The 14,470-nt window shown below is 39.5% G+C and overlaps 1 protein-coding gene across 6 annotated transcripts in view; it reads left to right on the top strand.

Moving 5' to 3' along the window:
* UBR5 (ubiquitin protein ligase E3 component n-recognin 5) overlaps nt 1-14,470 on the top strand; it is a 152,441-nt gene that overhangs the window by 55,696 nt on the left and 82,275 nt on the right. For 4 of the 6 annotated variants that reach the window (XM_054498353.2, XM_054498352.2, XM_063669005.1 and 1 more), the window contains exons 6-9: nt 9,865-10,054; nt 10,562-10,721; nt 11,391-11,540; nt 14,236-14,447. In XM_054498353.2, the coding sequence (XP_054354328.2) occupies nt 9,865-10,054; nt 10,562-10,721; nt 11,391-11,540; nt 14,236-14,447 (712 nt within the window). The remainder of the gene's footprint in view (nt 1-9,864; nt 10,055-10,561; nt 10,722-11,390; nt 11,541-14,235; nt 14,448-14,470) is intronic. The other 2 variants (XM_054498355.2, XM_063669006.1) reach the window with 1 other exon arrangement.

The raw sequence follows: 14,470 nt of genomic DNA, 5'->3' as shown, positions 1-14,470 counted from the left end.
ATACTTTTGCTCACTGAGTTTAGCATTTATTGATGATTCTTTTTTTGTCTGAATCAGTTGTTACTGTGGTGTTGGCCAAATGGTGATTTTTTAAAAAAAATTATCATTTCTTTTACATTTATTAATTGGAATTCAACTGTAAGGAAGAACTTTCCCTCCTCTACCCCATTTCTTTATTTGTTTACTTTTTTTATTATTTATTTATTTTTTTTGAGACAGAGTCTTCCTCTGTCCCCCAGGCTGGAGTACAGTGGTGCGATCTTGGCTCACTGCAAGCTCCGCCTCCTGGGTTCATGCCATTCTTCTGCCTCAGCCTCCTGAGTAGCTGGTACTACAGGTGCCTGCCAACATGCCCAGGTAATTTTTTTGTATTTTTAGTAGAGACAGGGTTTTGCCATGTTGGCCAGGATGGTCTCGATCTCCTGACCTCATGATCCACCCGCCTCAGCCTCCCATAGTGCTGGGATTACAGGCCTGAGCCACCGCACCCGGCCCATTATTTATTTATTTATCTATCTAATTTGAGACAGTCTCACTCTGTCGCCCAGGCTGGAGTGCAGTGGCATGATCTCAGCTCACTGCAACCTCTGCTTCTGGGTTCAAGTGATTCTCGTGCCTCAGACTCCTGAGTAGCTGTAATTACAGGCACCCACCACCATGCTTGGCTAAGTTTTGTATTTTTAGTAGAGACAGGGTTTCACCATGTTGGCCAGGCTGGCCTGGAACTCCTGACCTCAAGTGATCTGCCCGCCTCAGCCTCCCAAAGTGCTAGGATTACAGGTGTCAGCCACTGCGCCTGGCCTTATTTTTTATTCTATTTATTTCTTTTTCTCTTATGTTATTTATATCATTATAGTCTCATGGATATTTGTTTTATTCTCTGGTTTATAACCCATTTCTCTTATTATGTTGCTCAAATTGTCTTAGGCTTAAATCCTCTTAAAACTTGGAAATAACCAATTATAATAGAATGTATGACAGAATGACTAAAGTAGAATGGTAGAATTTTGTGACTTTGTTAATAAAAATGTGCAACAAATAAGTTTGAGTAAAATCTCTGTAGACCTACTCTGAAGAAGATTAGGGCTAATTTTAAGACTTTAAAATGCAGACAGAATCCTTAGTTTTCTGGGTCCCCTTACCCATTTCTCACACTCCCCGTAAACCCCTCTTTGTGCCTCTGTTCTCTCTGCCAGAACAGACTGTGTAAACATTCTTTAAGCATTAGGTCCATGATTGCAATAATGTAAAATAGTGCCTCCTGACCAACTTGATGCCAGTGATTTGTTTACTTATATTTGAGTTTGCAGATGTTTACAAAGTATAAGCACTTAAATTCTGATTGTTTCTCTTGGGCTGTATGAAAAATCTTTGCAGTTTGTTGAAGGTGAAATTGTGATTAAGTTATTTTGTAAATCAAATTTTTTTACAGTCACACATATTTTCCTTTATAGTAAATGTGTTTCCTTGATTTGTGCATTGCTCTTTTTTTTTTGTTTTTCAATTTCTGTGTTAATTACAATTAACTTTAGAGAAGCTTGCAATTTATAACATATATTAGGGAACCTAGGACAGGCAAATCTTAAGTCCTCAAAGGGGAGTCTTTAAACCACAAATTTACTAAATACAATGCAATATGAAAGAGACTGTCCCCAGAGACCTTGGTCCTCAGTTCTGTCCTACAGAGTCCAGGCCTGCTCACTTTTGCTGCTGGGAGTTGTCCTGGATCAGGAAGTGAATAGTCTCTTTGAGAGCCACATTTTAAAGAGTTTGGGATTATTGGTACAGTTTTTTAGCATGGATTTTTTTTTTTTTTTTTTTGAGAGACAGGATCTCCCTCTGTTGCCCAGGCTGGATTGCAGTAATGTGATCTTGACCCACTGCAGCCTTGACTTCCCAGCCTCAAGTGTTCCTCCCACCTCAGCCTCCCAAATAGCTAGGACTACAGGCATGCCCCACCACACCCTGCTAATTTTTGTATTTTTGGTAGAGCAGGGTTTTGCCATGTTGCCCAGGCTGGTCTTGAACTCCTGACCTCAAGCAATCTGCCTGCCCCAACTTCCCAAAGTGCTGAGATAACAGGCATGAGCCACTATGCCTGGCCAGCATGGATAATTGAGAATTGATCATTTATTTTGACTGATTATTTTTAGGAATACATGCTGGTCCATTTAATGTTTTTTCCTTAGAAGATTTTGCTAATTGTCAGATTTGTGTGCTAAAGATTTCTAGCTGCTACTGTTTTCTTTCTTTAATAATTACTTCAAGTTTATCCTGCAAGGTATTTCAAAAATCTCCTAGGTATTTTTGTTAAACTCATTTTAAACCAGCTTAAGGGTAAGAGCACCAGATTTATTTGGGGAAGAGAATGGAGTTTATTTGTGTTTAATAAATAGTAAGGTGAAAATGGACCTGTATCGAAAGTTCCTGTTCTGTTACTTGTGACCGTTGAACAATAGATGATAGGTATAAGCTGCTTTTCATTGATTTGAGCTACCATATTCCTTTAGGGTTTAATCTGAGCTAATAGTTCGTGAATTGAAATGTATAATTTTACTTGCAAATAGTTGAAGCCCCCTTCAGGTGGGTAAGATAGTTTGTAGCAGGATTCTGACAAACTGGATTCCCCATTTTTAAAGGAGACTGCTGGTAAACTGGTTTTGTCTATAGGAGAGTACAGGGCCATGGTAGGCAAATTCAAATCCTTGTGTCCCTCCCTGCTTTATTTTGTCCCAAGAAAACCTGCAAATCTGGATTGTGTGATAATCTCTTATCTTAAATGTTGGGAATAATTGATATTTTCATGGAAATAAATATACACATACACACAGTCACATCATTCAAACTTGTGTGTGCACACATGTGTATGTACATTTTAAAAATAAACTATTTTAGGATAGGGGCTTTTTTTTTTGAGACAGGATCTGGCTCTGTCACCCGGGTTGGAATGTAGTGGCATGATTTTGGCTTATTGCAGCCTCCACCTCCTGGGCTCAAGCCATCCTCCTACCTCAGCCTCCCAAGTAGCTGGGACTACAGGCATGCACCACCATGCCCAGCTAATTATTTTTTTGTGCAGACTGGGTTTTGACAGGTTGCCCAGGCTAGTCTTGATCTCCTGAGCTCAAGATCTGCCCACTTTGGTCTCAAAGTTCTGGGATTACAGGCGTGAACCCAGCCTATGGTTTTAGATTGACAAAATTTCAAACATCGTACTGAGAGTTCCCATGTACCCCATGTCTAGTTTCCAGTATTATTAAAATCTAACGTTAGTATGGTACATTTGTTACAATTAATGAATGAATAGTGATACTAAAGTCATCAATAGGTTATTCACATTTCCTTAGTTTTTCATAATGTCCTTTTTCTGTTCTAAGATCCCGTTCAGGATTCCACATTGTATTTAGTCACCCTTTCTCATTAGATTCCTCTTGACTGTGACCGTTTCTCAGACTTTTCCTTGTTTTTGATGATAAATACATATTTTAAACCAGCCACCTATATGGACAAGACTTGGCCCATGGGCTTTAAGTTTGCAAGCTGTGGACTAATTCCATACTAGGTATGATATCCTTAGTTCATTTTGAGTCATTCTCTGTACCTTGAGAACTGTATAACGGGATCAAAATTGTAGGATTAATTTGATGAGCAAACCACAGAAAGTAGAAACAAGTTTTCCCAGTACTTGTTAGTTTAATATTAAAAATTGTGTTGCTCACTGTAATGATAGATAAAAGGAATCAACTGATTCCAGTACTATCTTTTGTGACTACCAATAGACCTCTATTAGAATATACTTAGTTTAGCACATTAATCTTTATATAGATAGTGAGCTGGTTAGAGGAATGTTCAATGGCAATTGACATACGGGGACTGGTAGGTGGTTTGGATTCTGATAGGAGAAAACACTGCACACAGCAGGCCAGAGTGGGAATACCTGTATTCTCTATGGTAACAGTCAGGTGAATGGAGAAACTGGAGAGATATTTTGACGATTGTCTTTAAACTCAATGGAGGGCTTGTGTAGCAGAGATTGTAAACTGGCAGCTGCTGGTGGTGTAATGGATTAAATCAGCAGTGCTTATAGAAAAGAATTTGAGTGTTTTTAGATAGGCAGATAGTCTCCTGTCTTCCCTGTTACCTTGGCTTCCCTTGTTTACGTAGCTTATCTACCTGTCATGGAGATACGAGTTTGAGATGCTTGTAAGGTCTGCCCAGGAGCAGATGTGTACTTGGATACTATTTCTGATCAGGCTTGTAATAGTACTTGCTTGTGGAAAAAAATGGTGATGGATTTCTTAGTGAAAATATGGAGTCTTCCCTTTTATCTATGATGGCCATATAATTTATTGTCTAAACAGGGACGTTTTTGAGTGAAATTAATAGTTAGGCTTAGCCAATAGGCTTAAACTGGCACTATCATAGGCAAACTGGTATATATAGTTACAATGATATCATTTTAAGGCTCTTCAGTGTGGTTTTTCCTGTTTTCACATTGAAATAATTTATATATTTAGCTCTTGAATGTTTTTAAAAATGACTGAAGATAGTTTTTCCTGAAAGACTTAGTTTTTAAAACTCATAGGAAACTATGAAGTAAAAGTGCTGATTTAATAGTTAATTTTTGTTGTTGTTATTGGAGACAGAGTCTCACTCTGTCACCCAGGCTGGAGTGCAGTGGTGCGATCTCGGCTCACTGCAACCTCTGCCTCCTGGGTTCGAGTGATTCTCCTGCCTTAGTCCCCCCAAGTAGCTGAGACTACAGGCACCCACCACCAAGCCTGGCTAATTTTTGTATTTTTCGTAGAGCTGGGGGTTTCACCATATGGGCCAGGCTGGTCCCGAACCCCTGACCTCAAGTGATCCGCCCATCTCAACCTCCCAAAGTGCTGGGATTACAGGTGTGAGCCACCACACCCGGCCAATAGTTGATTTTTAATTTTAAAAACAATTAAAAAAACTTCTTTTAGAGACAGGGTCTCACTCTGCCACCCAGCCTGTAGTGCAGTAGTGTGTTGATAGCTCACCGCAGCCTCAACTTCCTGGGCTCAAGCAGTCCTCCTGCCTCAGCCTTCTAAGTAGCTGGGACTGGGACTATAGGCGCACAAGTAGTTGATTAGTAGTTGATTTTATTTCCTATTTGTGTTTCATTGGTTCTATGTTGTTTTCTGATGCATAATTGTTTTAATATATAACTTGAAAAGAAAACGTGTCTACTTCTAGGGTAGTACTTTAATACAACTTCACTTTTTGGTGAATTTAAAATTTAATTGTAAAACCATAAAATTTACCATTATAATCATTTTTAAGTATATACAGTTTAGTAGTGTTAAGTATGTCCACACTGTTGTTGTGAAACAGCTTTCTAGAACTTTTTCATCTTGTGAAGTTGGAACTTTATACCCGTTAAATAACAACAACTCTTTTTTTCTCTCCCTCTAGTCCCTGGCAGCCACCAATTCTACTTTGTTTCTGTGAATGTCTATTTAAGATGCCTCATATAAGTGGAACCATTGAGTTTTTTGTGTGTGTGTGTGTGACAGGCTTATTTCAGTTAGCATAGTGTTCTGAAAGTTCATCCATGTTGTAGCATGTGATAGGATTTCCTTCCTTTTAAAAGCTGAATAATATTCTATTGTATGTATCACATTTTGTTGGACATTTGGGTAGCTTCTACCACTTGGCAGTTGTGAATGATGCTGCTTTGAACATGGGTTTGCAAGTGTCTCTTTAAGACCCTGGTTTCAGTTCTTTTGAATATATACCAGAAGTGCAATTGCTGGATCATATGGTAGTTCTTTTAATGTTTTGAGGAATCTCCATATTGTTTTCCAAAAGTGGTTGTTCCGTTTTACAGTCCCACCAACAGTGCACATGGGTTCCAGTTTCTACACATACTCGCAACACTTGTAATTTTTTTTTTCTTGATAGTAGCCATCCTAATCAGCATTAGTTGATCTCTTGTTGTAGTTTGGTTTGGATTTCTCTGATGATTAATGGTGTTAAACATCTTTTCCTACGCCTGTTGGCCATTTATATATCATGTTTGGAGAAATGTAATTTCAAGTCCTTTGCCCATATTTTAATTAGGTTATTTAATTTTTTTTTGGTTGAGTTGTAGGAGTTATTTATATATTCTGGATGTTATCCTCTTATCAGATATATGATTTGCAAATATTTTCTCTCATTCTCTAGGTTGTCTGTTGATTGTGTCCTTTGATACACAAAGTTTTAAAGTTTGATGTGCCATTTGTTTATTTTTGCTTTTGTTGCCTGTGTTTTTTTGGCATCATATCTAAGCAATAATCACTAAGTTCATGAAGCTTTTCCCTTATGTTTTCTCCTAGGAGTTTTATCGTTTTAGGTCTTTAATTCATTTTGAGTTAATTTTTGTATATAATGTAAGATAAGGGTTCAACTTCATTCTTTTGCATGTGGATATCGACTTTTCCCAGCACCACTTGTTGAAGAGACTATTTTTTTTCCCCTAAGTGGTCTTAGCACCTGTGTAAGATAATTTGGCCATATATATGAGGGTTTATTTCTGGGTTCCATTTTATTTCATTGGTCTTTTTTGTCGTTATGCCCATACCCATACTGTTTTAAATACTTTAGCTTTGTTATATGCTTTGAAATCGTGAAGTGGGAATCCTTCAACTTTGTTCTTTTTCAAAACTGTTGTGGCTGTCTGGACTTGCCGCAGATTCCATGTGAATTTTTAGGGACAAACTTTTCAATTCTTTTTTTGTTTTGTTTTGTTTTTAGGACAGGGTTTTGCTCTGTTACCCAGGCTGGAGTGCAGTGGCACAAACTTGGATGGCTCACTGAAGCCTTGACCTATTGGGCTGAAGCTCTCTGCCTGCCTCAGTCTCCTGCATAGCTGAGACCATCGACACGTTCCACCATGCCTGGCTAATGTTTTGATTTTTTTGTAGAGACAGGTCTCACTGTGTTGCCAGGGCTGTTCTGGAACTCCTGGGCTCAAGTGATCCTCCCGCCTTGGCTTCCCAAAGTGCTGGGATTACAGACATGAGCCACTATGCCCAGCCAATTTTTTTATTTGTTAAAGAAGAAAAGCCATTGGGATTTTGATAGGGATTGTGTTGAATGCTTTGGGTAGGGTAGACATCTTAGTGATATTCAGTCTTTCAATTCATGAACCCAAGATACCTTTCTTATCTGTGTCATCTTTAAATTTCTTTCAGCAGTGTTTTTTACTTTTCAGTGTATAAGTCTTAGGTTTTATTCCTAAGTAGTTTATTCTTTTTGATGCTACTGTTAACTGGGGCTTGTTTTCTTTTTCTTTCTTCTCCTCTCCACTTCGCTCCCTCTCCCTTCCTGTCCTCTTTCCCCCTTTGCTCTTCTGTCTCCCCTCTCCCCTCCCCTTCTCTCCTCTTGTCTCTTTCTGTGAGACAGAGTCTTGATCTGTAGCCAAGGCTAGAGTGCAGTGGCACAATCATGGCTCACTGCAGCCTCTGCCTCCTGGGCTCAAGCCATCCTCCCACTTCAGCCTCCCTGCTGGGACTACACGTGAGTGCCACCATGGATGGCTAATTTTTTAATTTTTTGTAAAGATGGGGTCTTGCCATGTTGCCTAGGCTGATCTCAAACTTCCGGGCTCAGGTGATCCTCCCTCTTGGGCCTTCCAAAGTGTTGGGATTACAGGTGTGGGCTACCACGCCCAGCCTGGATTGTTTTTTTAATTTCCTTTTTTTGTTGATGTAATGTGCTTTTAATGAAGCCCCTTTGTTTTTCATCTGGCCTATGAATAGTTATTTAAACATAACATTTACTAGCTGAAATAAATGCTGTTTCATACTGCAGCCTTGAGGATGCACTATATTGCTTTTCTCCAAAGTTATCTTGGGCAATTCTTAGGCTATAGATACAGATACTGCATAAACATGAATTGGTAGTGTGCATCAGCAAGTACAGAAGCCCGTCAAAAGGATGACAACAGCTTTTCTAGGTTTATTTTTTCATTTTACTGAGGAAACTATTTAAACAGTTTTTTATTTAGCCAGAGATTGGGCTTTCCAGTCAAGTGAGAGGAGAAACCATGGAAATTTGATGTATATTGATTTGAGAATTGTTATTAGTTAATGTGTTCCAAGCTTTTTAAGGGGGGAAATGGTTTGGAAAATCAAATTGAAATGAAGTCTGTTTGCATTGGGAGTTTGAAGGTTTCAGCCTTAGGCGAGTACGGTAGGAACTGAGAGTAAAATACCTCTCTCTAGGTCAAATGATCTCCAAGTAATAGATTCATTTTGAAGAGAAAAGACACTGCCCTAATTTAAAAAGCTGAAGTGACTTGTGTGACCATTTTCTTTAAGATGTGATTAAGTGCAGAAGGCAATCATGGTTATCTAGATGACTTGATTTGAATCTTCTTGATGTTCATGTTTGGGCAGTAAGAGAAGATGTAGATGTCACGCCCTTTCTAAGTTGTTTTCTCATAAGAAAAAATTAACATATTTAAATAGCAGCTTCCTCTTGGACAAGGTGGTTGATAGTGCTGAATATTAATGCAGTACTATCTTAGCAAATGAATGTTTATTTCGTGTGAAGCACTTTGAATTGTAGACTCTGAATTTTACTTTTTGTGTAACAATGTCGGTAGTTAAGTCTGATAGGTCTTTCATGCAAAGGCAAGATGTGTTCATTTTATTTTATTTTATTTATTTATTTATTTATTTTTGAGACAGAGTCTCGCTCTGTTGCCAAGGCTGGAGTGCAGTGGCGCAATCTTGGCTTACTGCTACCTCTGCCTCCTGGGTCCTGGTTCAAGCAATTCTTCTTCTACCTCCCGAGTAGCTGGGATTACAGGCATGTGCCACCATGCCCAGCTAATTTTTGTATTTTTAATAGAGACAGGGTTTCTCCATGTTGGCCAGGCTAGTCTTGAACTCCTGACCTCCTGATCCACCCGCCTTGGCCTCTCAAAGTGCTGGGGTTACAGGCATGAGCCACCATGCCTGACCAATGTGTTCATTTTATAGTTGTGATTAGAAATACATAGGTGGCTTTAAAAAATTATTTTCCCAGTGCTTTGGGAGGCCAAGGTGGGCGTATCACCTGAGGTTGGGAGTTCGAGACTAGCCTGACCAATATGGTGAAAACCCGTCTCTACTAAAAATACGAAAATTAGCCAGGCTATGGTGGCCCTCACCTGTAATCTCAGCTACTCAGGAGGCAGAGGCGGAGGTTGCAGTGAGCCGAGATCGTGCCACTGCAACCCCAGCTTGGGCGACAGAGGCAGACCCTGCCTCAAAAAAAAATGTTTTTTTAAGGATGCAAAAGTGTGATGTTTATCTTTATAAAAAGTGAAGTTATATTTAAGCATAAAAAAATTGGAATTGGGCATGGTAGTACACACCTGTAATCCTAGCTGCTCAGGAGGCTGAGATGGGAAGATTGCTTTAGGAGGCTGAGACAGGAAGATTGCTTGAGCCCGGGAGTTTTGAGACTAGCCTGGGCAACATAGCAAGACCTCATCTCAAAAACACAAAAAACTTGGGACACTTATCAGGTATGGTAGTGCGTGCCTATAATCCCCAGCTTCTAGGGAGGCTGAGGCAGGAGGATCACTTCAGCCCAGGAGTTCTAGGCTGTAGTGTGCTTTGTACTTGTGAATAACCACTGCTCTGCAGCCTGGGCGACATAGCAAGACCCCATTTCTTTAAAAAACAGTATTATTATTTTAAAGCTCAGTTCTATTACCTTATTCTTTTGTCACAACACTACATAAACATGTTATGTCAATTAGACAGATAACTTTATCTTAGCTGAAAATAATAATAATGAAAACCAGGCAATCAGAATGATTGTTTAAAATGCTAATTTTATAAATTCTCCAATATTTAGAAGCCGCTGGAGTTCTGGAGTGGGTGGAAGTGGTGGAGGATCCTCTGGTAGGTCGTCAGCTGGAGCTCGAGATTCCCGCCGGCAGACTCGAGTTATTCGGACAGGACGGGATCGAGGGTCTGGGCTTTTGGGCAGTCAGCCCCAGCCAGTTATTCCAGCATCCGTCATTCCAGAGGAGCTGATTTCACAGGTATGGATCTTGTAGAACACTTAATGTCAGACAACAGGACAAGGTGAGGTTTTACTGAATATGGTAGGTTGTAGTCATGACTCATATCATGAATTCTGAAATAACTGTTTTCCTATTTTGATCCTAGAAAGCTTTTTTTTTTTTTTTGGAGAGGGAGTTTCACTCTGCTGCCCAGGCTGGAGTGCAGTGGCATGATCTTAGCTCACTGCAACCTCCGTCCCCTGAGTTCAAGCAGTTCTCGTGCCTCAGCCTCCCAAGTAGCTGGAATTAATGGGTGTGCGCCACCACGCCCAGCTAATTTTTGTATTTTTTAGTGGAGACGGGGTTTCGCCATGTTGGCCAGGCTGGTCTTGAACTACTGACCTCAGGTGATTCGCCCACCTTGGCCTCCCGAAGTGCTGGGATTACAGGCTTGAGCCACCACACCCTGTCCTAGAAAGCTGATTTTGATAAAGAATTTAATCGAAAGAAAATTATCATAGCACTTCTTTTTATTTTTTATTTCAGGCCCAAGTTGTTTTACAAGGCAAATCCAGAAGTGTCATTATTCGAGAACTTCAGAGAACAAATCTTGATGTGAACCTTGCTGTAAATAATTTACTTAGCCGGGATGATGAAGATGGAGATGATGGGGATGATACAGCCAGCGAATCTTATTTGCCTGGAGGTTGGTGGATCACCGTCATGTTTTTCTCATTTCTGGAGTGCTCTTTCGACTGGGGAATGGAATTTAAAGCACAATAGACTTTTCTGAATATTCTTTTCAAGGTGGTAGATATTTTTCACTGTAGAGCTGCTTGAATTTTTTTTTTTTTTCTTTTTTGAGACAGAGCCTTGCTTTGTCACACAGGCTGGAGTGCAGTGGCATGATCTTGGCTCACTGTAAGCTCTGCCTCCTGTGTTCACGCCATTCTCCTGCCTCAGCCGCCCGAGTAGCTGGGACTACAGGCGCCCGCCACCACGCCTGGCTAATTTTTTGTATTTTAGTAGAGACGGGGTTTCACCATGTTAGCCAGGACGGTCTCGATATCCTGACCTTGTGATCTGCCTGCCTTGGCCTCCCAAAGTGCTAGGATTACAGGTGTGAGCCACCGTGCCCGGCCACAAGTGTTATATCTTAACGAGTGATCTTTCTTGTGATTATGTAGTAAGAGCTCAGGCGACATTTATGCATTTGATGTCTTTAAAATCTTTGTTAATAATGTAGGTTGTTGTGTTTTTCCTCAGGCGATGTCATTCCCTAGTTTTTAAATGTATGTGAATTTTTAGAGCTCTTTCAGCAGTTTACAGATGCTCTTTGTGTATATGCTTCAGTGATGTTTGTTTCTGTTTATAGAGGATCTTATGTCTCTCCTTGATGCTGACATTCATTCTGCCCACCCAAGTGTCATTATTGATGCGGATGCCATGTTTTCTGAAGACATTAGCTATTTTGGTTACCCTTCTTTTCGTCGTTCATCACTTTCCAGGCTAGGCTCATCTCGAGGTAATTTTGCATTTATTTATATATTTATTTTGGTCACAGGCTAGCTGTATGGAAAGATAGTGGTAGAATCTACTGACCGTATTTGAACTTCTAATATTACAGTTTTTATTAGTTTTTTATGAATGCATTAGCATTAAAATTAATTATTTTTTATTTTGAAGAGCCACGATAGTATTTTAGAGTTGATCTTATTTACATTGTGGAATTGATGTCAAGGACTATGACTTCACCTAAATGTATTTTTAATTAGGAATATGGATTCTGAACTAAAAGCAGAATTCTACTTTACAGTGACATGCAGCATTCAGAAAACAAGTCTTAGTTTATTTGGTTAAAATAAATGATCTGTTTATTTTAAATCCTGGTTAGATAAAATAATGAAATGTGAAAAAACTTACTAGAATGGGTTTAGGACCAATATTAAATGAATAGAAATGTTTAGTTTATTAGAATGCCTTTTTTTTTTTTTTTTTTTGAGACGAAGTCTCACTCTGTTGCCCAGGCTGGAGTGCAGTAGTACGATCTTGGCTCACTGCAGCCTCCACCTCCTGGGTTCAGGAGATTCTCCTGCCTCAGCCTCCTGAGTAGCTGAAATTACAGGTGCCTGCCACCATGTCCAGTTAATTTTTGTATTTTTAGTAGAGACGCGGTTTCACCATGTTAGCCAGGCTGATCTTGAACTCCTGACCTCAGGTGATCCGCCTGTCTCAGCCTTGCAAAGTTTTGTAATTACAGGCACGAGTCACTGCGCCCAGCCTGAAATGCTTTTTTCAAAAGTTTGAGGCCGGGCGCGGTGGCTCACGCCTGTAATCCCAGCACTTTTGGGAGGCCAAGGTGGGTGGATCACGAGGTCAGGAGATTGAGACCATTCTGGCTAACACAGTGAAACCCCATCTCTACTAAAAAAATACAAAAACAATTAGCCAGGCGTGGTGGCGGGCGCCTGTAGTCCCAGCTACTCGGGAGGCTGAGGCAGGAGAATGGCATGAACCCGGGAGGCAGAGCTTGCAGTGAGCTGAGATGGTACCACTGCACTCCACCCTGGGAGACAGAGTGAGACTCCGTCTCAAAAAAAAAAGTTTGAAATCCTTAAAAGTTACAGTACATGGTAGAGGTCAGAAAGATTTTGAAATAATTAATCCTGCCTTTCTCTGTATATGTTTGTGTATAGATTGTTTACATTATAATTGTCAATATTTTTACTTTCCAGAATGTAAAACTACTTGATTCAGATAACAGAAATTAACTGTATTTACTGATCTTTAAACTGGACAATATGCCATGTTATATTAAGAGCTTGCTGCATATACTTTTAGTACTTAGGAATAAGGTTTTAAAATAACAGATCTGTGGTGATCTTTTAATATATTGAATGCACTATGTAATAGCGTTACGAATTTAAAAATAAATGCATACTTTACTGCCTTAAATGTGTCAAGTAATATATTTTCAAATATTCTATATCTAACATAAATAACTCCTTTAAATGTCTCTTCCCATGCGCTCCACCCCCGCCCCCTTTTTTTTTTGAGACGGAGTTTCGCTCTTGTTGCTCAGGCTGGAGTGCAATGGCGTGATCTTGGGTCACTGCAATCTCTGCCTTCCCAGTTCAAGTGATTCTCCTGCCTCAGCCTCCCAAGTAGCTGAGATTACAGGCATTCGCCACCACGCCAGGCTAATTTTGTATTTTTAGTAGAGACAGGGTTTCACCATCTTGGTCAGGCTGGTCTTGAACTCCTGACCTCAAGTGACCCACCCACCTTGGCCTCCCAAAGTGCTGGGCTTGCAGACGTGAGCCACCGTACCTGGCCAAATGTCTCTTTTCCTATGTTCATCCTATGTAGGCATTACTTTTAGTTTGAACCACATGGAATAGCTAATACTTAACCACTTTTGACCTATATATGGCAGTTTCGTATAGTTCAATTATTGTTTCTAATCCTTATTTATCCTAGTCTTAGAGAGTTTATTTTGATTACGTTATTTAAAAAAGTAATGTATGAGCAACTTCAGAAAAACTGGCTTTAGGTAGTTTGTAGGCCAATAGCCATGGGAAGCATTTTGGTAAGGAAATCATTTTATAAAGATTCTTTTTAAAAAAAGCCTGTGTGGTTCCTCAGTAAAATTTAAGACTTATTCATAAAAATTCATCCTATAAAAATTACTCTAAACAAGGGCTTGGATTTTTAAAAACTTTATAATTAGCTTATATTAATGGATTCATAGTTTACCCTTTTTAGGGTTTTTTCTATGTGTGCATTTTCTGAGTTTGCTTCTATGCATAACATGTTGAAGTTCTAAATTTATGTGCTTTTGAAACCCACCAGTAGACAAACGAGGAGTGTATATTTTCTAATATGTAAATTGAATTTATAGTAAGCATTTCTAATGAAAGCCAACAATTTAAAATTCTTTAAAAAAGAACCAAACATAGTTCAAAATAAAGCAGTTCCACTCTAAAACCATGTAGTTGAAATATACAAAAGTCTGCCTCTAATTTTTTAAAATACTAGTTATAATTTTTATACATTCGCTTGAAAGGGTTGATGTTTTGAATGTTGCATGTCAGCCTTATTAGATATACATTTACATAAATTTTTATGAGTAGATAAACTGCTGTTAGTTGCATCCTGAAGGGTCTTTACTAGAGAGTGGCTTACTTTTATCCCACTGGTGTGACCCAATTGCATACCAGTTCTCCTTCTTCCCTTAGAGAGAGACTCTGAGCTGTTGCGTGAACGTGAATCCGTTTTACGTTTACGTGAACGAAGGTGGCTTGATGGAGCCTCATTTGATAATGAAAGGGGCTCTACCAGCAAGGAAGGAGAGCCCAACTTGGATAAGAAGAATACACCTGTTCAAAGTCCAGTATCTCTAGGAGAAGATTTGCAGTGGTGGCCTGATAAGGTATTTGGAAAAAATTCACACTG

This window comes from Pongo pygmaeus, chromosome 7 (assembly GCF_028885625.2).
Source record: "Pongo pygmaeus isolate AG05252 chromosome 7, NHGRI_mPonPyg2-v2.0_pri, whole genome shotgun sequence".
Classification (NCBI taxonomy): Eukaryota; Metazoa; Chordata; class Mammalia; order Primates; family Hominidae; genus Pongo; species Pongo pygmaeus.
The sequence above is the reverse complement of the archived record's forward strand: the minus strand, read 5'-3'. Positions and strand labels throughout refer to the sequence as shown.